The sequence below is a fragment of the Candoia aspera genome, chromosome 7 (assembly GCF_035149785.1).
Source record: "Candoia aspera isolate rCanAsp1 chromosome 7, rCanAsp1.hap2, whole genome shotgun sequence".
NCBI lineage: Eukaryota > Metazoa > Chordata > Lepidosauria > Squamata > Boidae > Candoia > Candoia aspera.
In genome coordinates, this window is record NC_086159.1 from 47,687,645 (window position 1) to 47,711,965 (window position 24,321).

A 24,321-nucleotide genomic window follows, 5' to 3' on the forward strand; every position below is an offset into this window, starting at 1 on the left:
CCTTTTTCAAAATATTTCTGTTTGATAAAATTCAACTTTTACAAGTATCACTTAGGTCCATTACATCTAGTTGATTATGAAACATGTTCATAATCAAAGATTATACTTGATTATGAATCATGTTCATAATCAAAGGTTATACTTGTGTCTTAATTCTTACTTCTTCAGGTCATTCATCAATATATTGGACTGTTTTTGCATAGCTATTTGATGCCAGAAAGATAAATAATCATCTCATAAATGCTTTGCTAGAGTTCTGTATTGTAAATAAAAAAGATAAGAGGTGGAATTAACTTAAGGAAGCTCCTTAATTCCTGTGGCAGTTCTATTTTATCTCTTCTTGTAGTAGTAAAAGTTAATTAAGTCTCCATCTGTTCAGTCTAGAGGTTCTTCTTTTTAATCTTAAAATTATGGAGTTATGATCTGCCTATGTAGGAGCTACAACTATGAACTAGTTAACAATGAGTTAGAAATCCAGCACATTTGTATTCTCAAATAAGTTTTATGAACAGAAGAATAATACATATATTCTTTCTCTGCTACACTATGAAAAGAGATCATCTGGACATATAGTCTAAGATATTTAAATTCTGGGAGTTTATCAGAGTTCCTAGATAAAAGAGATTTATCCATATTTGGAGGGAAAACCCATATTTCCAAGAAACAGAATATCTTCCTCTGCAATTTCAAGAAGTGATTGAAAAAATCTTTCATAGAACTCTTATTTTGTTGTCATTTGTAGCATAAATTTAAGCAACGGTTTTTTTTCCCAAATCCAGTCTGAAAAAGTAATAGTGTAAGTGTCCCTTCTTCATCTTTGATTTGTTTTTCAAAATTTCATAGTAAATTTTTCTTGTATATAGCTATTACATTTTTTCCTGTCTGCCTGAGGCTGCAAGGTTAAGATGTTTACATTCTAACAGGCTTACATTATCTTTTTTCAAATGCATCTTTTGAAGATACACAATATGTGAATTTTCCTTTTTTAGCTTCAACTTTTATCCCTTTTAAATGAGCTCTTCAGCCCATTAATATTAGTTGTGAATATTTTAATTTGATCCATTATCTCAATGATCAAGTTAATTTATGAAGAAATAGCAGTTACTTGGTTCAAATGTTAGACTTTATCCCTTGTTCTGTCAGAGCCAATGACTTAAGCATTCTGTTGGCATTATTAATAATACACAAAAGCTTTGCCACTATCCACAAAAACCTCTAGACAGAATGGAACAATGCACCTATATCTGATCTTTCTTACTCGAAGAATAGTTCTCAGGTTTCTTTTTTCTAAGTATATCTGGAGTACCTCTGGTAGCATCTCAGTTATTTAGTCTTCAAGTTGTAAGGAAATGTCACTCCTTTTTCTAGTGTTGCTTCTTTTGTCTTAAGATATATGAATTTAACAAGTGTATCATGTAGCAATTTTCTTCTTCATGCTGTCCATGAATTTGCTCTATAGATTTCTTGAATTTCCAACATTTCATCTATATCCAACTCAAGAAAAGTTTTAAGTAACTTTTCCATTTCTATTTCTAAATATTTTTCCCAAAATCCTCAGGTATGCCTCTGAATTTCAAGTTATGTTTATTAAGTCCCGTTTCAGCAATTTTTAGTTTAGCTTCCAACTTCTTTAGCTATGTCTTTTGTATTCTTTGAACTGAATACTATTGTTGGTTTCTTGTCTACAGGTCTTTAATTTCTTTTTCCTAATGTTCTAAAGTGGCTGTTAATTTGTCATATTTATCATTAAAGTTAGCCTTAAAAGAATCAAACCTAACTTCCAAATCTTGTTGTTTTTGTTCAATTAATTTGTTGATATTATTTTCCATTGTATGCAAGTCATATGTGAGAAGGTCTTTAATTTGTGATAAAGTAACAGAAGAATCAGTTGATTGCGATAAATTTGGGGGTCCCTTCAGTTTTTATATTGTTTCTTTCTATTAACAGAAATAAGGATCATTTTCCACTTATTTCTGATAGATAAAAAATTATTTTACACTCAAAATTTCCTCTTGTTAAACAGGACCAGAACGAATTATGCAGTTAAAGATAAGATATCAGATAAGAAGAAATCCAGTGGTCGCTAGATATCATACTATATAAATGTCCAGATAATACGGTATGAGACAAAAATAGAAACCCTTAAAAAGAAATATAGATGTTAAGGTTGTGCCCTAAGAATACACAGTAAACTCATATAAGATACTTTTAAAATACTGTCATTTATACTAGAATTCCAAGGATTTCTCCAGGCTAAATGTCTTAATTTTTGTTTCAAAGTTGAAAATCTTGCTTAGACATTCCTTATGTTGGAGCTCCCTCCTGTGGTTACGGGAAATATAAATTTCATAAAAATGAAGAAAGCATAAAAGCTTGACAGCTAGCATACAACCAGGCAAGCAGGATACCAGTCAAAATTAATTGTCTCCAGATTGGTAAAATCTTTATTGATATAGCTTTATTAAGTATGGGTTTTTCAAAAGAAAATTAGTAAAATAAAATCAAAATGTTACCTTTGCTTAGAAATTCTTGCTACATTAGCCAAATATTTATTTATTTGCTTGTTTGTTTATTTATATTTCAAATTTCTAACTCATAACTGCTCTTATTCCTCTTGAAAGCCAAATTGTAGTTCTGAAATTGGGAAAAAACGCTATTAAACAATCAAAAGGAAAAAATAGAGTTAGTTTGAGAAGTTAATTAAGTTGTCCTCCTTGATCATAAAAACATAAACTCGTAAATCCCTAAATAAAAGATAATAGTTCAAGAATTCCAAGTGATCTAATGAAAAATAAAGAAAGTAAATTATTAAGTAATTTTAATTAAAACCTGAAAGTTCAGCTTGGCTGGTTCTCATCAGTCACTACCCCATCATAAAACCATAGTTGGCTTTGGGAGAAAGGTATAAATCTCCTTAAAGATTTTATAGTCTTCTGAATTTGCCCTCTTTGGAACAGTCCCCAGAAGAAAATGTCTCTTCTGCCAGGTTCTAGATAATTAACAATAATCAAGAATAATTTCTTTATATGGCCAGTAAAGGGGAAACTTGAAACAATATTTCCCCTGAATAAGTTTTCCTGCCACCCTGATGAGCCACTAACTTGCACGTCTTCTGTTTTTTCTGGGCATGTTGCAGAAGCCCCTTTTTGGTGGCCACCCTCAGGCTATGGAGTCCACTCTGAGACTATGGCCTTTCCTGTCCTTTACTAGCACACAAAAAGAGGGTGTACCATTTCTGTCTTAAAGCCCCTTAAGCTTACAGTAGTACTGCTGATAGGGACAGTCAATTTTTAATTTTAGTGACATGATTTAATTGATTGGATTTGATACTTGGGTTATACTTTTCTATGTTACATTGCATTTTATTTTATTAGCCGGCTGGAGCATTATCTTCTGGAGTCAGGTGGCACCAAAATCAAAATCAATAATGTTTGTAGTGAACCAACAAGCTATAAACTTAACAGAATAAGTTTTTACAAGGGAATGTACCATGATACCATCCATATATTTGGGATATATGTTCAGTTTTCTTTTTGACTTGATTATGTATTGTTTACTGGTAGCATGTAGAACTGAAACATGGTTTTGCATGCATGGTATGCATGCAAGCAGAGTTTCTAATGATTATCTATGTGGAACAAAGAAATGGGGCTAGATGCTTGAATAATTTGGGAAAGGCTAACACCACTAATTCCTGTGATGAAACTTCAGTGGTGGCAGCTATCAAAAAACAGTACATGTAAAACTGTAGTGTGGAAATTGAGAAAAAACTAATTACTTTCGAGGGTGCCTGCTTCATCAATGATTCTGATCACAAGAGTAGCATACAGCTGTATATTTATATTAAAACAACCTTAATATATAGCTGTATAAGTGTTGTATACAGTGGCTGGTTCATTTTAATTATAGATGCCTGTATATGAAAAGATCATACAGTTATATATAAATGTATATATATAAATTTTAATTGTCCCAATAATTAAAAAAAAAAAAATCTGGTGCCCTACATTGAAAAACATAGTTCTTGCTTTCCCTATCAGCTGGTGGTCTTTTACTGTGTAGTGGAAATTTTAACAACATTTGAACCTTGTTTCTTTTTTCCCACAGTTCAACACTGAAAGTAAAAAAAAAATCCAACTATGGTTTATTTCATTCAAGTGAAATTCGATTGTAGAACCTCCTTAAGATAGCTTTTGATAGCATTTCATTCAGTTTTACTATTCTATACCAGTTCCCTTCTAGAGCAAGTTTTTACATTTTAAAGATCGCACAATAAAAATGACTGGTAAGTCAATAAAAGCTGATAGTTAACATTTAGAGTAATACAATACTAAAATCAGAATAACACACTGTGAACATTTTACAGTTCCTATAATATGCAAACCAAAAAGTACATTCTAAAGATATTTATTTGGGAGTTAGGCCCTGTTTCATTCCAAGAATTTGTATAAAGTGTCTGAGGGATTTGCTGCCTTAGTGTTGTCAGAAGAATTCTGAAGACTTTACTTACTAGAAGGATGATGATGTGGGAGCAGATGTCATTACTCCATTCTCCAATAATAAAATTATCACTTCTCACCAGCCACTGTTATTTGCGTATTATAATTATACAGAGGTTATTCTGACATTAGAATGTTTGGTCTAGTGGTTAAGGCAACAGGCTAGAAACCAGGAGACTGAGAGTTCTAGTCCCGCCTTAGGCATGAAAGCCAGCTGGGTGACTTTGGGCCACTCACTCTCAGCCCAACTCATCTCACAGGGTTGTTGTTGTGGGGAAAATAGGAGCAGGGCCGCAACTTGGGGGGCGGGGCAAGCGGGGCATGTGCCATGCTGTAATGATTGCCTATCCCAATAGACTCAGACTCACAAGCAGGTACTTAATGATATCTGATTTATTAGAAGAATAGTATGCAAATACAGAGAAAGCTGAGAATGAGTAAAAGCGAGCCAAATACAAACTAAAAACCCTCGACTCAAAACGTAATCCCTCCCCTCGCCCTGCCGTTGCAAAGTCCCCCCCCCCCCCAGGTGCTGGTAACCGTTTCTGCTGATGTCCTGGGAAAGTAACCTTGAACACACGAGATAACCCAAACACATTCCAATCCAGCAGCCAACAGATAACAACTCCACGAGATGGAATCCTCCTCCCTTCCCAGATGAAACATGTATCAGCGAAATGACATGCGAAACGTTACGATGTACCAGCAACATTGGAACGGCGAACATGACACATGCTGGGGGAGACACCAAAATGAGTGCAGGGGGGGCGCCAAAATGGGCGCGGAATCCATGTTTGCCCTGGGTGACACAGACCCTAGTAGCAGGCCTGAATAGGAGGAGGAAGGAGTATTAGGTATGTTCACTGCCTTAAGTTATTTATAAAAACAATAAAGGCAGGATAGAAAATAAATAACATAAAATAAAATAAATAAAATATCAATTATTTGGTAATCTTAGTTTGCATCCTCATAATACATTTTCTTAGTCTGTGACAATTTGCGTTTACTTTAAAGCTTACTTTAGTTTGTTGACTTAATGATCTTAATAAGGGCAAGAAGCTATTTAAGATAGTAGAGTATAATACTCAATTTACATGTAAGTATTGTATTGTTATGCTTTGGGGTTCTCTTCCTGAGTGGGGCCAAGATTTCAGGTCCTAAGTCTTATCCTGATGGAACAGCTCCTTACAACTACAATATCCCATGATCTGTGACAAATAACTAGTGGGTATGATTAAGACTGACAAATGTTTTAACCAGTTGCAGGATTTTGTTTTATGTAAAGATCCAAAGGGTTGTAGAAGATAAGGCATGTTTGTAAGAGTAAATTAAACACAGATACAGTCCACTGCCGACAGAGATTTGCCCATGAACCAGCAGAAGCTTAAAGGAAGAGAGCACACTTTCCTTTGCACACTGAGAGATTCCTGAGTGTGGTGTTGGGTCAATGTTTATTTTCTGCTAAAGGCTCTCAAGTAGGATCCTGTTGGGCTATAACTCAAAATTCTTCCCTACACATCTGAGCCCACAGAGAGAAACAAAGCCTTCTGGGCTACAATGACTTTAGCTTCTCGTTACATTCAGCTTATTTCCCTTTTCGCCCTGCTGAATTTAATTAGTGCACTTCTTTTATTTTGAAGCACTTGGCAGAGAAAGCAATCTGGATGAAAGGGAACAAGCCGGGGCTTTACTTTGAAATTTTCAAGGCAGGGTTTATTGATAGAGTAAGCTTGACATAAATGGACTGAGTGGTGTGCATAGATTACTAGAGACTGCATGGCATGCCCAAATTTGACTTAATGAGGGACAGTCCAAAGTTTCTACTGGATATATCTTTTTATGTAGATTGATATCATCTAGAAGGAACCGTATTGGTAGAATATCCACCTTTTCCCCCTCTTATCTATATTCATTATTCTAAGGCATCTAAATAACAGAATATTAAGAATATAAGTATATTATATAAATATCATTGTACTGAAATAATATATTGCATTAAAATTGAGAAGATGGAGCAATATGTGGTCTATATGGCTAGATTTAATAATAGGCTAAAGGATTGAGCTAGTTCTGTATTAATACTTTATGGGTATATCTTTAGTTCCTTAAAATGTCACTCATTTAAGTACTATTTTCTATATCCTTTCTGATTATATTAGCAATGTTATATTTTTGGATGACTTTCATTGTATCTTCTAGTTGTTATACTTCACCAATAAAACATTTAAATGTAAAAAAAAACCCTAGAAGGAAACAAACAGTAGATAAACCATGATTATAGAGCATGAATTCATTGAGAGCAAACGATCTCTGTTCCTTAAGGAGTCAAGAATTCTCAATAGTTTAGGTGGAGGAAATGTGAGATGGACTGAAGAGCTGGATTGAAATTCTATCCAGCAATTGAGCAAAAACTTATTTCTCATCAGACAGTAGTGCATGTTCATTTAACAATTACAGCACATATATTGAGAACTATACTCTCTTATTTTAAGTTTCAAGCCTGAGTCAGTATCAGGCAAAAGCCATACTTTAATCATCCTAATTAAATAGAGATTAAATGTAATTTGCAAAGTGTCTAGACTAATACTGACACTGCAAGACCAAGACTCCCAGAAGGACTTTCTGTAGTGTCATATCTACAGAATGGATGAGAACCATATAACCTTCTAGAATTTTCTAAACTACAACTCCAGCAATCTCCAGCTAACACAAAAATAGTGAAAGAAAAGGAATAAATAATTTTCTTAAAAGAGGAAATCTAAGTAATAGACTCCCATGTTGGAACCAGCTTTTTTGTAAATTATCTTGATTTAAGGGTTAAATACTGAAGTGGTCAAGTTTGTGGCTGATCCTAAACTATTCAGGACAATAAAAACCACATGTAATTAAAGAGAGCTCCATAAGACTCTCTTTAAACTGGATAGGCAACAAAATAACACAGGAGATTCAGTTTAAGTAGGTGCACAGCAATACACAACTGTGGCAACAATCCACAGACAGACAGACAGATATTGGTAGGTTCTCAACTATCTGTAATTAACCAGAAAAAGTATCTTGGGGTTATGGTGGATAACTTAATAAAGATGTTAACTCAGTGTACAGGCAGCTGTGAAAAAGGCAAAATCCATTCTAAGGTACATTCAGAAAGGGATTCATAATGAAACTGTCAACACTGTAATACTCTTATGCAAATCTGTGGTATGCCCATTTCTGGAATACCACATACAATTTTGGTGGCCACATTTTAAAAAGTATCTAATAGAAGTGCAGAAGAGGGCAAATGGAATGATCAGGGGTCTTAAACACTTCCTCTCAAGAAACAGCTCAAACGTTTAGGGCTCTAGTCTAGAATAGGTCTGCACAACATGTGGCCTGGGGGCTGCATGCAACCTGCCAAGTGGGCTTGTGTGGCCCTCCAGTATTTTTGGAAAATTCAAAAAATAAATTCACTGCCGCCAAATGTTTCCACCACCAGGAAGGATCTGCCACTGCCACCACCCTGAAAGACACCCTGCCAAGTATCTCCAATGCCCTCAGGCCCCACTGACACTGCCGGTCCATCACTGCAGCCTCACCGCTAGCTGCCAAACAGCTGATTGGCATGCCAGCTATTCCTTTAGGGCTTGCGATTCTTTTTAATTTTCCCTCTACGAGTTGTACAGGCCTGGTCTAGAAGAAAGGTAACTGAAGGGAGAAATGATCAAAGTATATAAAATCATGCAAAGTATAGAGAAAGTAGATATGATTTTTCTGTCCTCTCTGACCAGGCTTATTTCTTCAGAAATCACACAATATTGAGTACATAGAGCTGTACTACTTGTATTTTTCTCATCAAAATAATACTCTGAAGAATAGAACACTATGATTAAAATAAATAATATATTTATTATATATTTTTATAAACCACTTTTTATGCAGGCTGAATACTTTTATGAGTTCCTCTCTTTGCGCTCATTGGATAAAGGCATAATGGCTGACCCAACTGTAAACATCCCTCTACTTGGAATGATACCTCACCAAGCCTCAGGTCTGTAGCATCTGCCTTCATTTATGCTCCCAATGCTGTTCATGGAAAGGAAGGGTGAAGAAAAGTGTTGAGCCCAAGTGTTGTTGGTGTGTGTGTGTGTGTGTGTGTGTGTGTGCATGTATCTGTGCATAACCTTCCAGTGGTGAAAGTGACCAAAGCCAAAGATGGCTAAGGTTGAAGCAAGATTCCCTACTTTCTCTCACCTCCTGCATCCTTAGCTCACTTGGATTCTACACTGTGCAGTGAAGAAAAAAGCCTCAGACTCTGCATGGAGCACAGAAACCTAGGGAGAGGGTACTATATCCCCCACTGGCTCTGCAGCCCTGTTTCCTGCTTCTTAGTTGCTTCGCATGGGTCAGCTCAACATGATGGTACAGAGATCATGGGAAATTGAAATCTCTCCTGCAATTTCTCTACCTTAGTTCAACCAATCCAAGAGAAACCACCAAGAAGTAGAAGAAAATGGGCAAGACTTGGGAAGGGGCCAGTAGTTCAGATGGGGAAGCCTAGTCACTAAAATACAGTTTCTGGGCTGGAGGTTTCCTCCTGTTGTGGAAAAATAGATATAATTAATAGGTTAAAAGGACATCGCATTACAAACCTGGCTGTTGTCGACAGATAAACATTTCCATTCTGGTATTCTGTGGAAATATTGTCTAAAAACTGCAAGCAACTCCCTCTTGAAATATATAATCAATAGCTTTTTGAAATATGTTCTCTAAAAAGCTAACCTTGCTAGTCTTTCTAATGGATGCAAGTCTAGTAGAGCGTTCCAAGCATAAAATATAGGTAGGTAAAATGTGGATCCCATTCAGAATGCTTATAAAGGACTTACTATTTTATATCTTCAGGATCTCCATAGCAGTAGCCAAATCACAGCTGGTAGTACAATTCCTAATCAGTGGACATTGACTATAACAGAGCAAAATTATTGTCATAGTGTTTACACTGACCGCAGAGCTATATTAGACTGAAAATTAAGGAAAGGCCAAATAATAGGTGCCAAAATATCTTAAATTATGAAATAAATATTTTATACTTCCTTTGGTAGCCTATACTTTTCATCATATGCACTTAAGTGAAAAGTTGATTGAAACTACTGTAGTACAAAACATACAGTACATGTCTGTAAATTGAACTCTCCTGGAAACTTTCACAGTTGTCTGGCCACTTCTAGACTGTAGAACTGAGCCACGAGGAACATGAGTCAGGGCCTTTTCCAGATTCTGCATGCTAGAAGAAACATGGAGTAAATTTCTAAACATTACACTATCAGATAAATAGATAGACAGACAGATTTTCAATCAATCATCTATCATATATCTCAACTTGTTAAAGGGGGATCTTGTACGAAATAGTATATCTGAAATAATCCCCTCTGTTTTAAGGGTCTTTTAGGCTGATATGTGTGTCCTACAAAATATTTTGGAATGTGTATTAATCACAGGGCACTAACATTGTGTAATAGTACAATCTTCTAATATTCTCAAACAAAGCTAACATTAAAAAAAACCCCAGTGAATTTCTCTCTGAATTCTCCTTGGCTTAGATGGATTATTTACTAGGTTCTGGTCCTGCATACATTTTCCATTATAGCCACTGTGATCTGGAAGCTCTGTATAAATCAGAAATGACTCCAGTCTAGAAATTTCAGTATAGACTACATTAGATGGGTGAAAGATGATTTGTGAAAATAATAAGAGTGGGATGGGAGACAGAATATCTTGTACTGAAAAGGGCCATTAAAGTTCAAAAAAGCCTATGCTAATTGTATGGACTTTGAATAGGAATTTGAAAGAGAAGAATTAATGATGCCCAGAAACTTTTTTTTAAAAAGTGTTCAGTACATAAGCAGCAGCAAAGGAAGAAGCACATGAAATAGAAATGGGATAAAGAGACAAATGACATCAGTAGCAGTTTATGTTTTGTCGTGTGAGACTACAAACAGAATGGAGGGGAAAATAAACAATTATTGAAAAACTGGGTTTTGTTTGAACCTCTGGCTTCTACATTTTTAGAAACACATTGATAAACTGCAACATGTCCAGAAGAGGGTGATTATGTGTCAGAAAACATGTTCTATGAGGAGCAGATGAAAGAGTTAGAAAAGCTTATTTTGAAGGAAAAAATGATGACAGGAAAACATGACGTAGTCCTCAAATATCTAAAGGGCATCATACACAGAATTGATCGGATTTGTTTTCTGTTGCTCCAGACAGTAAGATGAAAACCATACAATAACACAGTTTTTCTTGCATTAGCCTTTTTGAAATAAATTGCCATAATCAATAATCTGTGGGTTTTAATCCCAAACATCACAGAAATGTAATTCAAACAAATAAGCAAATAAACAAAATACTGATTTGTCGGTGTCTTTTGGTTAGTCACTCTCTCTTAGCCCACCCCAACCCACAGGGTTGTAGTTGTGGGGAAAATAGGAGGCAGGAATATTAGGTGACAATGAAAGCCTTTGGGACTTTTATTATCTATGCATCTTATGTTCCACATCTGAAAAGAATGAGAGAAGGAATGCCCAATGTTGGACCGCATGACTAAAATTATTGTGCGGTGAAATGTGCTCATATTAATCAGAACAGATCAATTGTATTGATCAATACAGATTAATTGTATTGATTAATATGAGCACAGTACAGATTGCACTCATATCAATCAATACAGATTAATATGAGTGCAATACAGAAACATCCAGTTCTGAGCCCAACAAAACAGTCAGCAAAATCGGCCCTTCCATTTGGCAGAGGGAGCTGTGGCCTCAGTCTATAGATGTTGAAGGTCTGTAAGTAGCACTGAGATGCTAAAAGGCAGAATGGTGTCTTCACTTCCAACCTAGCCTGCTGTCCTCAGATGAAAAGGAGGATACTGACTCTTACCTTGTCAGCGGTGGCGCTGCGGGTTAAACCGCTTGAGCTGTCGATCGGAAGGTCGGCGGTTCGAAACCGCGCGGCGGGGTGAGCTCCCGTTGTTAATCCCAGCTCCTGCTCACCTAGCAGTTCAAAAACATGCAAATGTGAGTAGATCAATAGGTACCGCTTCGGCGGGAAGGTAACAGCGTTCCGAGTCGTCATGCTGGCCACATGACCCGGAAGTGTCTATGACAACGCCGGCTCCAAGGCTTAGAAACGGAGATGAGCACCGCCCCCTAGAGTCGGACAAGACTGGACTTTACGTCGAGGGAAACCTTTACCTTTACTAGCAGCCCAGTTGGCTTCTGGACTCGTAATATCTTGTATCTTTTTCAAGATCATATAGAAGGCAATGACATTTAGCAAGCTAGCTGGAAATATATCTCTACACTTCAAAATGAACTTACAAGGTATAACTCAGTGGAACTGATCAACCAGAAATAATGTAGCCAAGTAAGTAACATGTTATTTTGCTGTGAATGGGAAGAGATGAGTAGCCAAGGATGAAAAGGGTATCAAAATAAAATAAAAGTAAAGATTTGCTAATAATGTTTTACTGCATAACTTCTGAGCCAAAGAAAACTGATATAGAATGGCTACCAAAAGCTTCTGCAATGAAGACTGCATATGTTCTGTATGGTGCCCTCTTTGTGATAAGTTAAAATGCCAAGATGTTATTTTTTTGCTTTATATTAACAAGCACTTTGGAAAATGCTACTTTTGTTTGTTTGTCCACAACTAACTGGTCTCAGCAACATCCATATGCTAATATCACTGGACATGTAAGTACAATAACCTGGATAAAACTATGTTAGACAGCAGAGGTTATTCATACCAACCTAAAGCAACCTCCCCACCCTGATGCCTTCCAGAATTATGAGAACAGCTGCAACTCCCAGAATACTGACCTATCATATCTATTGGCTGAGAATTATGAAAGCTGAAAGAGTCCCAACACATCTGGAGGACACCCAGTTCAAGGGGACAATCTTATAACTGATTATTAATTAGATATGACCTTTCCTACAAGAACAAATGTAGCATTTTCTCCTATAACTGATTTGTATTGTATATCTCAATCTATTATTTAATTTAATTCCCAATAATCAACTACATATTTTAACATTTATTACAATATTTATACATTGCTGACTCCACGAACACCCCAGTAGTTCACAATATCTCCACATAAAATCAATAAAATAACCACATAAAAATACGTATCAACCCTTCTCTACTATCCACTATCCCAGTAACATATAAGAGTTCTGTTTTCACTTCTTTCCTAAATACCATCAGGAAGGGCACTACATATCATGTCTATTTTTCAAGTCCAGCTTTCCCATATAATAAAACATCATTAACATCATTAACATGCCATTGAAAATGTATAACTTTTTTATCTTTGTTTTTAGTTGTTCAGGTCGGATTTCCTTGCCTTGGAAAACAAGATGGCGTGGCAGCATTTGAAGTTACAGTAATTATAATGAATTCAGAAGGCACTATCATACTGCAAACACCACAGAATGCCATCTTCTTTAAAACATGTCAACAAGGTAACTGGAAGTGGGCTGAATAAAGATTTGTCTGTTTTCAGAGTCTTCAGTATGTTGGGAATATCTACATTTGACCCCATTTCCCAATCCTGAAGCATGAGAGGAGTAGTAGTAGTAATAGGAAATCCCAAAGGAAAACTACCTAATCCAAACCTTACTAGTGGTGTAGAAGGTAGGAAAAAACAATTTTCAAATGCATGAACTAAGGAAAATTTGAAATATTCAAAGCAAAAACGAAGCATACCAGACTGGATACTTTAGGAATAGCTGAACATGAATGGACCAGTAGGCTATTTTAATTCATATGATTATGAGATATGCAGGAAATATGGAAAAATATTGTGTGGCTTAGAGATCGCAAAAGATCATTATATTAATATATATAGAAGGAGGGAGATGGAGTTAACCAAACCATTGCAACAAGTGGAAGAACAGAGCCATACTGGAGAGAAAAATAAAACATAGACAGATTTAAGAAAAAGCAGGGAGGCACCAAATCAGAGCATTAACGTAAGATGAATAATGAAGAGAATACAAGAAGGTAGCTTGAGACAGCCTGCGTTCAGCTATGTCTTCACATGCCCATGCAGAAACCCAAACAAACACTTGGCACTAGTTTTGCTGATAAGGAGAAGCTGCTAGGATTATAGCATAGTTTTATTTCTCATAGGAAAGGTTTGCATAGGAGGAGGAAGGGTATTATGGTGTCAGTAGAAACAGTCTTAAATGACAAGAGAACTGAAATGGAAGTAATAGCTGGTAATTAAGATGGACCTAGATAGCTTTGGCTATGAAGATCTGCATGGTCTGGGAAATCTCCTTTGGTCTGGGCCATATTTACACTGCTGAAGACTTGGTAGTTCAGGGCAAATCTGGCGAATATTGCTAAAGAGATCCAAGAGATCCTGAAGAGGAAGAAACACCATAGGACCTGTTTACCGAATGCAGATGGACCTGTTGAGGTCAAAGATGATGGAAGATCAAAGGTTTACCAGTGAGAGAAAAGCCAGTTGCCAGTTTGTCCTGCTTCAAAAAGTCCATTAAACTGAGATTTCACAGTTAAGTCCTACTGTGTTAAATGGGGTTTATTCCTTCCAAAAATGTGTTTAAAACTTTTCCTGACTCTGAAAGTGGGAGAATAAAACTGGAAATTTTCCTTCATTACTTCTTTCTCTTAACATTCTTTTAAATTATAACAACTTTATATCCCTGCCTGTGATTATAGTTTTCTTACACATCTTGGTCTGTGTGTGCTATCAAAATCTCAGAGATTTTGACATGGAGAAGTTCTTTTTGGAAATCCCTAACTATCACGTCATCAATGGAAGCTGGTGTGCTTAAGCAACAAATAAGTAAAATAATTTAATCTGTGTTATCTTCTTTGAAGCTGAATGTCCTGGAGGATGCAGAAATGGAGGATTTTGTAATGAAAGGCATGTCTGTGAATGTCCAGATGGATTTTATGGTCCTCACTGTGAAAAAGGTAATCAAAAAGGGTTCTTCAGTTCTCTTCTGTACTTTGTTTATAGAACAAAAAGCAGCTAAGCAGTCACTTCTTTCCAAAATACTGTTTTGGAATTTTTGGATATGGCTAGGAGGCTTCCTAAAATTAAATCTAAACACATAAGAGAAGTATTTAATGAACTGCAGCTCTTAAGAAAGCATAGTTTGTTTATACAAAAGATAAAGAAGTTTCCACTAAAGGATCTGAAAGGCAAAAAAGAATTGGCCAACAACTTAATGAGAATTCATCTGGCAAAACATTAAGTAGAATGAACACTAACTGTAAAAAACTAAGTACCACAATTGTTTTACTCCATCATCATTGCTCAAGAGAATGTCCAACTTTCATTATAAATCAAGCTTATATCTGCAAAAGGACAGACTGCATGGGTCAGCCCTATTGCATTACCCCAATAGTACTTTCAGTTGGGCCCTGTTTGCAAAGACTAACCCTAATTGTTCCTCTTTGCCATAGGAAAGGGAAGAATGTATTATGGAATCTCTTTCTAAAATGTTCCTAACTTGTAGAGTTGCACAGCCTTCTGGAACCTGGTTTCTTCCAGATACATTGGCTTCAGCTGCATCATTTTCCTGGCTTCCATTTGGATGGCGGTTAATTATGGGAACTGAAGGATGAAATAGCTCTTTCCTGGCTTCCTGGGATTAGGAACTCTGACTGGCACATGTTTTTTGTCTGTGTGGCCTTAGCATTGGGAGCAGGTCCAGTAAGCATAATCTATTTGTGTCTCATGCACTTAAGGAATATATGAATGTACAGCCCATTAAAAATGTTAAGTAAAATTTCAGTTTTCTTCCACTGACAACAGTTTGGTGTTCACACATGCTAGTTGTAGAACCACCTGGCTGAAAATCAAGCTCAAGGTCTGACTTGTATCATTAGGTTGTCTACCAGTGAATCAACAATTTTCCTTGTAGGAGAGAAAGTTATCTCAGTTGTGAGATAAAAAGTGATTTGTAATTTAAGATCTGTCCTCTCAGTATGTTAATGCCAATTGTTCAGTGGTAATATTGGTTCTTCACTCTCTTTAAATCAGCTCTGTGTACACCACATTGCATGAATGGTGGACTCTGCGTCATGCCCGGATTGTGTATCTGTCCACCTGGTTTCTATGGCATCAACTGTAACAAAGGTATGGTGGAAGGAGCATGAATAGATACCTAGAAAGAAACATGTACTGCCACCTTCTAATGTGTGGTTGACTTAAAGTTTGCACAGGATTGTACTCCTGCATCCTCTGTATTTATTCTTGGATGTACTTCCTTTTGATCAGAAACACCAAATGAAAGCAGTATAGCCTACCTGACTCTCAGTAAAAATTAAGTCTAGAATGAGCCTGGAGGATTCTTGAACAATTTCATTTTCATTGAGTTTGGTTTTTTAGGACGGCAGAAGCTTAATATCATTCACCGTGCAAGCAGATAAATGAGCCCCAAGCATCATACCTTTCTTACTCCTGCAGCTCTGATGAACACAAGCTGCACTACTCCAGATGTTTTTAATTTCAGTTTCAATCAGCCTCAGCCATCATGGTCAATATTAAAAACTTACAGAAGTTGTAGTCCACAATATTTAGGGGACACTAGGATGCCTACTTCAGAGAAAATATGCTGGCTATCTGCAAATATAAACATGGTACTTTAGATCAGGATATTACATTTTACTGAGCTCTTTAGCTTTTGAAAAGACTGTAAATTTTACTGAACTTTACTAAAGCTTTATGTAAATTGTCTGTTACACTATTTGTAATATTTTAATGCTATATCCCACAGCAAACTGTACAAACATCTGTTTCAATGGAGGAATATGCTTTTATCCAGGAAAATGTATTTGTCCTGCTGGTCTGGAGGGGGATCAGTGTGAAATCAGTGAGTCTTGTTTTTATTTCATTTAATTAAATTAGAAATATTTTACTTGAAATTTCTAAAATAACAAAAGAAGCTACATACTATAGAGTCCAAATGTGACTTATCATTCATAGTACAGTCCTCCCATGGGGCTGATTTTTGTCCTTTGTAAACTAAGAACGTACAAGATGACAATTAGATATTTATGTTATTACTCAATAGGAGAAATACCAGATACACAAGCATTCCTGATTATAATAAACTAGATTATTAATAATCTAGATATGGATATAGATTACAAAAACACAGATATCAGCTAGAAAAAATGCACTCACTGACTAGCTTAAAGAAAAATTGAAGTGGCATAGCATTTTGTGCAAATCTATTTAAGTGTCTACGTAATCCAATGTGAATAGGTATAATGACATTTAAATAGCACATTATAAGCATAGGCTTATAACAGGGTTCCTATGCCTTTTTTTTAATTCCAAGGAAAATTGAAGGCATCTATTGGGATCAGAGTAGTGTGGAGTAGCAGATAGACTAAATTCTCTATCCTGAGGCAGTTTTGCTTTAAAATAAAATTTTAAAAAAACCTGGCATCAATGTTGTGTTGCCCATGTTTGTGTTAACTGTATAATAAGTGTAAACATATTAGAATTATTTCCAGCAATCAAAGAACTACTCCTAGCATGTCCAGAAGCTTTTATATGCCCAGTGGATTCTAAACTTTGTTTTATTGAACAGTAGTTCCCTATGTTGCCTTCTGCACAATGAAACATACTGTTGCCTTGAATATCAAGCAATAATTCCTGCTCTTGCTTGATATTCATAGAGGATTAAGATGTGGATGAAGGCAGGGCTTTCTTCAGGACCAAGGCAGTTAGGAGGAAGAAGATTTGAATGCTGGCTGTTGAGGAGTTCTCTTAAGAAATCTCTTACGGCTCTAGGCCTCTCTTTAATAAAATGATCATTTGCTTCTTCAGAGGCATTAGCTATCTTTCAGAAAACATCACAGTTACCTGCCCTCAGTCAGAACAGTCTTCAACCCAATTCATACGTAATGGCTGAGTAATATATACATCCATCCCCATCATTTTCTTCCTTTCAGGATAAGCAAAGCTTAGAAAGGGAAAAAGAAAAAGTCAAATAAATAAAAGGCATGAGATAAGAAATGGAAATATATCGAAATCTAGTTTATATCAGCACCATTCACTACATCTCATCCATATCCTTTCTTTCTTTGCAAACTATCCATCCACCACATCCACACATCGATTTGTACATTATCTTTTGATCTTTCAATGTTTCATCTTTCTTGTTGAGGATCTCAGCTCCATCCAACCACAGCTTTGTCTGCCTTCCCCCTTTTCTCAACTTATTCACTTTTCCTTCATCTATTTGTTTTGTAGTTTGATCCTCATTCATTCTCTCTATATGAACAACCCACTCAACATGCATATTTTGTACTGGTCACTCATGCCACTTTTGACACTGGAAAAATGGTATGTCATTCAGAACTCCACTTCACCAATATATCCTCTAATTCTCTCACTCTTTCATCATAAATACCAAATCAATCATCCTTTCAGATCTACATTAATTCCTTTGCTATTAATATGTATGGACAGACTAACATTTAAGCCACACATTTGAAACAAACAGTCCTTTTTCTAAGCAGATAACTCACAAAGCAATAACCATTCTCTTCATTTTTGGGTCTCTGCCTGTCTTGGGTCTCTCACAGTCACCTTTTCTGTGTTCCATAGTCTTCTTGTTTTTACCCTTTATGTTACATAACAGAATATAATATTGCACAACTTTTCACAAAACTCATCACTGGGTCTTCCAGTATCACCAGTCTCTGAACATACATGTGCAACTAGCAGCAATCTCTGAATTCCTATTTTCATCCGCAACCTAGATTACATCATTTCTGACATATATTTTAGCCTATGTACTCTTAATTAAGCTTATATCATCACTGCATTTCTATGCATGTATTCATTTGCACAAGATTTAACTATTTTCATTCATTCATTCTTTCCTTCCTTCGTTCATTCATTCATACAAGAATGAACCACCTTCATTCATTTGTTAATTCATGGTCTGTATCATTTACTTCTCTTACATTCCAAACTTCAACCTTCTGTAAGCCATGATCACCAAATGGGCCCTTAAATATTGATTACTACCCCCTGTCATGGCTTTGGTCAGTCAAGACTTTCACATAACACTTTTCATAATACAGAGAAGATACTTATTTCATTATCAGCCTTAGTTGTACCCTTGCCAAATGCAGCATTCCCTGCTAACAATAAGAGCAGTACCAGCCAGTTTGAGCCAGTATGCACAAAAGCAACCAAAGCAGAGTTTTACCCCATGTGTATACCCACTTAGCTTCTATTCAAGCTAAGATCTCTAATATACAGACTACCTTGAATATTTAGGATGTGCTGAGTTAAAAAGCTGTAGGTAAAGGTAAAGGTTTCCCTTGACATGAAGTCCAGTCGTGTCCGACTCTAGGGGGCGGTGCTCATCTCTGTTTCAAAGCCGAAGAGCCGGCGTTTGTCCGTAGACATTTCCGTGGTCATGTGGTCAGCATGACTAAACGGAACGCCATTACCTGCCTGCCAAAGCGGTACCTACTCACATTGGCATGTTTTCGAACTGCTAGGTTGGCAGGAGCTGGGACTAGCAATGGGAGCTCACCCCATCACACGGATTCGAACCGCCAACCTTCCGACTATGCATAAACTATGGTTTATGGCTTACTGTTTTTTTTAAACCCAGCTATTATGAGTCATTCAACAAATCAGTTTCTGAACCCACATGGCTACTGAATGTAGGAAGTCAGAGTTTCTTAGCCTTTCACATAATTGTCTTATTTGGGTTCTTATCACTTAAAAAGTGTGGTTCCATGCAGCCGATCAGCAATCCATTTGCAGCCCCCAGAGCTCCCCAGACTGGGCAAGTCCAACATGTTCAGCCCTTCTTTGCTTGGGAAAATTTTAAAAAGTGAAATTGTGGAAAGAAGTTACAATGTGCCCCTTCCAGCTGAAAAATGTTGTGCAGTCCTGTTTTAGGTCAAAGTAGATGTTCTGAATGTGTATCCATCCCAGAGCTGGTGGTGTTGGATTTGATTTAACTTAAATAAAACAAGGCACCATTGTTACATTTTCTATTCCTAGGCAAATGCCATCAGCCATGTCGAAATGGAGGTAAATGTACTGGTAAAAATAAATGCAAGTGCTCCAAAGGCTACCAGGGGGACCTTTGTTCAAAACGTAAGTAGGAGTTCTTTTTAAGAAGTATTAATCAGTCAATCAATAAGCTTTATTACAGTCATTGACCAAATTCAAAAGAACAAGACAACAAATTATGAAACAGAAAATAAAAATCATAATAAAATTAAGTAATTATAAAATTGATGTGATCCAAGTATTATACATCTTACAACTAGTAAAGCAAAAAGTATCTGCATTCATAGAAATGAAATCACATTAGTCAGACAATCATAACTATAAACAGAATGAATCCAGGTAGGCTGGAAATCTGACCAGACAGGGAAGACATTGGCTGTAATAGGGCATATTTGTAACAAGGGCAGTATACTAAAATATGGATTAATGTTTCATCAACTGTTTCACCACAAAGGCAGTCTTCTGCTTTCCTTTGCTTTATAGACCTGCAAAGGTCGTAAATGCAAGGATTGGTTGTAACGATTGGTTGTTAGTTTTTCATCGCTGTTGTAACTGCAAACGGTTGTTAAATGAGGCAGTTGCTAAACAAGGGCTACCTATATCTCAAAATTTCCTATCAAGAGCAGTTGTTGGAAGGTTTGGGTTTTCTGAATTTTCCACAGTTTGGGTTTTCTGAATTTGAGAAATGTTACTTGGCTTAGATATCTTGATGGCTGGAAGAAAAGGGGAGGGTGACAGATTCAGGAGGTCACTGTCTTCACATTAACATCATGTTGACAAGTATTGTAGAGTATAAGGTTCTTCTATAGAAAGACATTGACTTTGATGTTAATATAACCCATTATAGCTGTCTGTGAACCTAGCTGTGGATTATATGGGATCTGTATTGAGCCAAACACATGCCAATGTCAAGATGGCTGGCATGGAAGGAACTGCAATAAAAGTAAGTCCCAATAAATCTGACATTTCAGATCTGTCTGTATGTAACAGAGCTGTAGTGATTTTGGGTGATGTGGTGACAATGAAATCTTACCTGAGCTGAAAACCTAGCATGCAAGATGGCTGTTAAACATTATGTACACAGGTCTAGAATGACTGATGGTGAATGAGTTACCAGTTATCATTCTCCAATCAATTGGGTTTGAAGCAACAGTTTTCAGTAATGGCACAGTGCCACATTTTAAAATACTGGCTGGTGCTTGATAGCACAAGTACTACAGCTGCCTAAATTTGCTCTCCAAATTCAAACTGTTGAGCTAGTACAGGTCCACAGTTGTGAATCAGCCTGGGCCAACAGTCATACTCCATTGAAAGCCTTTACTTAGAAGACCATAGACATATTGAACCAGGACATGGTCTTGAATACTGTAAAACATTTTCTCAAATTTTACAACAATTGTTTCACAATTTGGGCCTTATTGCAATTCACCACCCACTCCCTCTCTCTCCCTCCCTCCCCCATCTATATATACACACACAAATACTAACAGTGACCTTATTATTCAAAAGTGGGTTTTTATAAAGGCAAAGAGAAGGTGTTGGCATGTTCAAGCAAAAAAAATAAAACAGAAAAAGATTTTTTATTCTACCAGAACCACTGAATTAGGAGGATGAAGGAAATGGGATATCATGGAAAGTAGTGTAACTGGCTGAATTCCACTGTACAGCATTCTGTTGCAGAAAAAATGAAATGTGCCACCTTAAGCTGTTAAATTAGAAGATTTATGATGGAATAATCTGTTAAATGCACCATATGGAAAATAATGATATGAACTGTTTTTCTGAACTGTAGTGCCTGTACTTTAGAGGAGAAAATATGTAACATGATAGATCCATGAAGATCATGGAAAAGTAATATTATTCACATTTAAATATAAGTGATACAATTTCACTAGCATAAAGACATTTTTACACCCATGAACCTGGTTTCAGATGCAGAATACTGTTCCATGTGCAATATTTACAGTGACAGTAACATGTCTCCTTTGGTAGTTTCTTTACTTTTGAACTGGGTTATTTGTTTTTAGGGTATGGAGCCAACCTTCTTAATGCCCTGAAGCCAACAGGCACCAAGCACAGACAGCACACGCCTTCACCTAAACGGGCGGAAGAGAGCCAAACAGTCCCTGAATCCAATTATATCTGGTGAACTGCAACATCTGAAATGTTTTACATTACACAATGTTCTAGCCTTCATTAACCTCTCATGTGTTCAATATTAAAAATGTTGTTCATTATGTTTTAAGATTACTGGCCTGAGTTTTATTAGCTTCATTATAAACCCCAGAGCCAATACTTAACTATTCTTTTAAACTTTTATTTCTCTAGCACGGTTATATAGGCTTCCTGTTTTCAGTGCTTTTGACTGGTTTCTTTATATACTACATTTCAGTTCTTTATTGAGACCATGGTGTGTGGGTGTGGGTGTGCACGCACATGCACACATACCTGCACACACACTCATGCTCAGAAATTCCTCAGAATAAATTGATGGTCCATAAGGATAAATTTTAAAATGACAGCCTATAACATACAGTTTTTCTTGTATTCAACCTAGCGTAAACAAATAGACGAAATAGAAATTATTTTTGATTTCTATTTCAGAATGAAGGGCTTCTAGTATTTTGTTTAATATTTTTTTAACTTAAAATCAATTTCTGTTTCTACAGCTTGTTCTATATGAAATGCATCAGGGCTGTGGCATTGAAACAATATAATATATTGGAAATAAAGTGGAATTATGAACTCACCCTTTTCATTGGCTTATAGCAATATAATATATCATACACAAAACATCCCTTGCGTAAGAAACTTTTTTGTACTTATTGTTATATATTAAATAAAGATGCTGCTTTATTTTGTGTTGAGATGTAACAATTCATGAAGAGGAAACTGGGGCTGGGCAGACATTTCTTAAAGTATGTTCTGAAAGGAACAGAGCATTACAACACAAACATTTTTAAAAAATCGTATCAAACTAAGAAAACAATTCACCCATCCTACTAGAGAGACATATGTAGTAAGGACCCACACATAAACTGTTATGACTTCATAAGACATCCTGTAGATTAAGTCACTGAATCTTGGTAGAGTGGAGAGTGGGAGACTCTCAGTGGACCACAGCTTACCCACCCTGGAATGCAAGACCCCCTTTCATCCTCGTGCTTTACATACTGTGCTATGACTGAGACAGCTGCAGGAAGACAACCCCCGTGCAAAGATCCAGAGTCACCTTATATACTGGCACAACATTACTGTTATCTATTCCTCCTATCCTCTGTCTTTGGAACCAAAAACATCAGCAGGAACAATACTGAGATGGGAGAAGCTGCAAGAATGCAAGGGCCTGTTCACATGACTTTCGAAGGAGCTAATACATTTGTTTAATCTACAGTATTGTATACTCTCTGGGAAAGGGTGGAAGCCTGTCTCAGAGAGAGAAATGATTTGAATAAGAAGGCAGCAACCCTCTGTATTCTTATTTAGTAGTGTCATTAAACTCAGTAATACTGCCCCACAGTGGCACAGTTGACCTTTTGAACAGCCTAGCAGCTGCCTTCTGGACCAGCTGCAGGTTACAGGTTGTCCCCAAAGGTTGCCTGACATGGACTAGTGTACATTACAGCTATCTAAATAGCTGGTGCTGAGCTAATAATCAAGGCTTTCAAGGAGAACTAAGGTATGGTTTGCTCATTGTACCACAACAGTGTAGTCCATCTGGTTTTGGTTAACATGTTGGGTATCTGGCCACTGGTCTGTAAACCATGTTTTTTATTTGAACCATGTCTAGTTTATTCAATAAACCATAGCTGAATGAGTCAACACACTGTATGAGTCAGGTCACTGTGTAACTAACTTGCTTTGGATCTATCCAAGCAGAATGCTAAAGCACATCCTGTATTATTGAGAAGTTAGAGTTATAATAAGGATATTAATTTCTATCCGATTTTATTTTTGGTGGACATTATAAATGAATCATAACCTACACTGTAGCACATTTTCAATTTAAAATCTATTAATTTATTGTGATCTTCCTGCACATGTGTTTTTGTTAATGCAGTCTACTACTATGATGCCAATTGCTCAGAAATATGTTAAAAATAAAAAGATTGAATAACAGAATTAAATTACAATTCATTTGTTTTAGAAGTATTATTGCATTCACTCTGTATAGAGAAACAACTTTGTATTTAAATTAGAAACAAATGAAAAGCATTCTCCTTACGACAGGCATGCCAGAAAAGGAATAGATTCAATAGACAGCTATTTTGGGGCCCAGTGCATTAGCAACTCTTTGAATACTTTTTTGCCTGAGAGATACTGATTTAAGTTCCAACGATGCACTGAAACAATGTTATGGCAGGCACATTGTGGGAAATTTTAAAATAGCTTGTTCTAAGCCAAACTATCAGCCAAGTGGCTTATGACTTTTAATCCAGGAGAGCGTCACTAGATGTAGGGCTATCAGATCTGGCTGCAAGAGTTCAGATACCCACTAGGCAGGAGCAAAGAGGTATAGAAAGTTCTTTGCTCCCATCTAGTGGTCATCTGTATTTTAACAGCCCAGATCTGGTTACCCTTCAAGCTCTGGCTATGTCTATTTGAATTGAATTTCAATCGGATATCATGGCCACAATTGTCTGTATTTAATATTCTATAGTCTAGCATGGTAGGCCTTACATAGTGCTTTAATACTTAACACCAGTGAAACCAAGCGGGAATATCGCCCTGTTCCCATATAGT

At 36.5% G+C, this 24,321-nt stretch overlaps 1 protein-coding gene across 1 annotated transcript in view; it reads left to right on the forward strand.

Annotated features, from left to right (window-relative positions):
* The window catches only part of WIF1 (WNT inhibitory factor 1), a 30,478-nt gene extending 8,661 nt beyond the window's left edge, over positions 1-21,817 (forward strand). The window contains exons 3-10 of the mRNA XM_063308622.1: positions 8,418-8,526; positions 12,866-13,006; positions 14,394-14,489; positions 15,565-15,660; positions 16,301-16,396; positions 19,567-19,662; positions 20,426-20,521; positions 21,606-21,817. Of these exons, the coding sequence (XP_063164692.1) occupies positions 8,418-8,526; positions 12,866-13,006; positions 14,394-14,489; positions 15,565-15,660; positions 16,301-16,396; positions 19,567-19,662; positions 20,426-20,521; positions 21,606-21,727 (852 nt within the window). The 3' untranslated portion in view covers positions 21,728-21,817. The remainder of the gene's footprint in view (positions 1-8,417; positions 8,527-12,865; positions 13,007-14,393; positions 14,490-15,564; positions 15,661-16,300; positions 16,397-19,566; positions 19,663-20,425; positions 20,522-21,605) is intronic.
* The last annotated feature ends 2,504 nt before the right edge of the window (positions 21,818-24,321 follow it).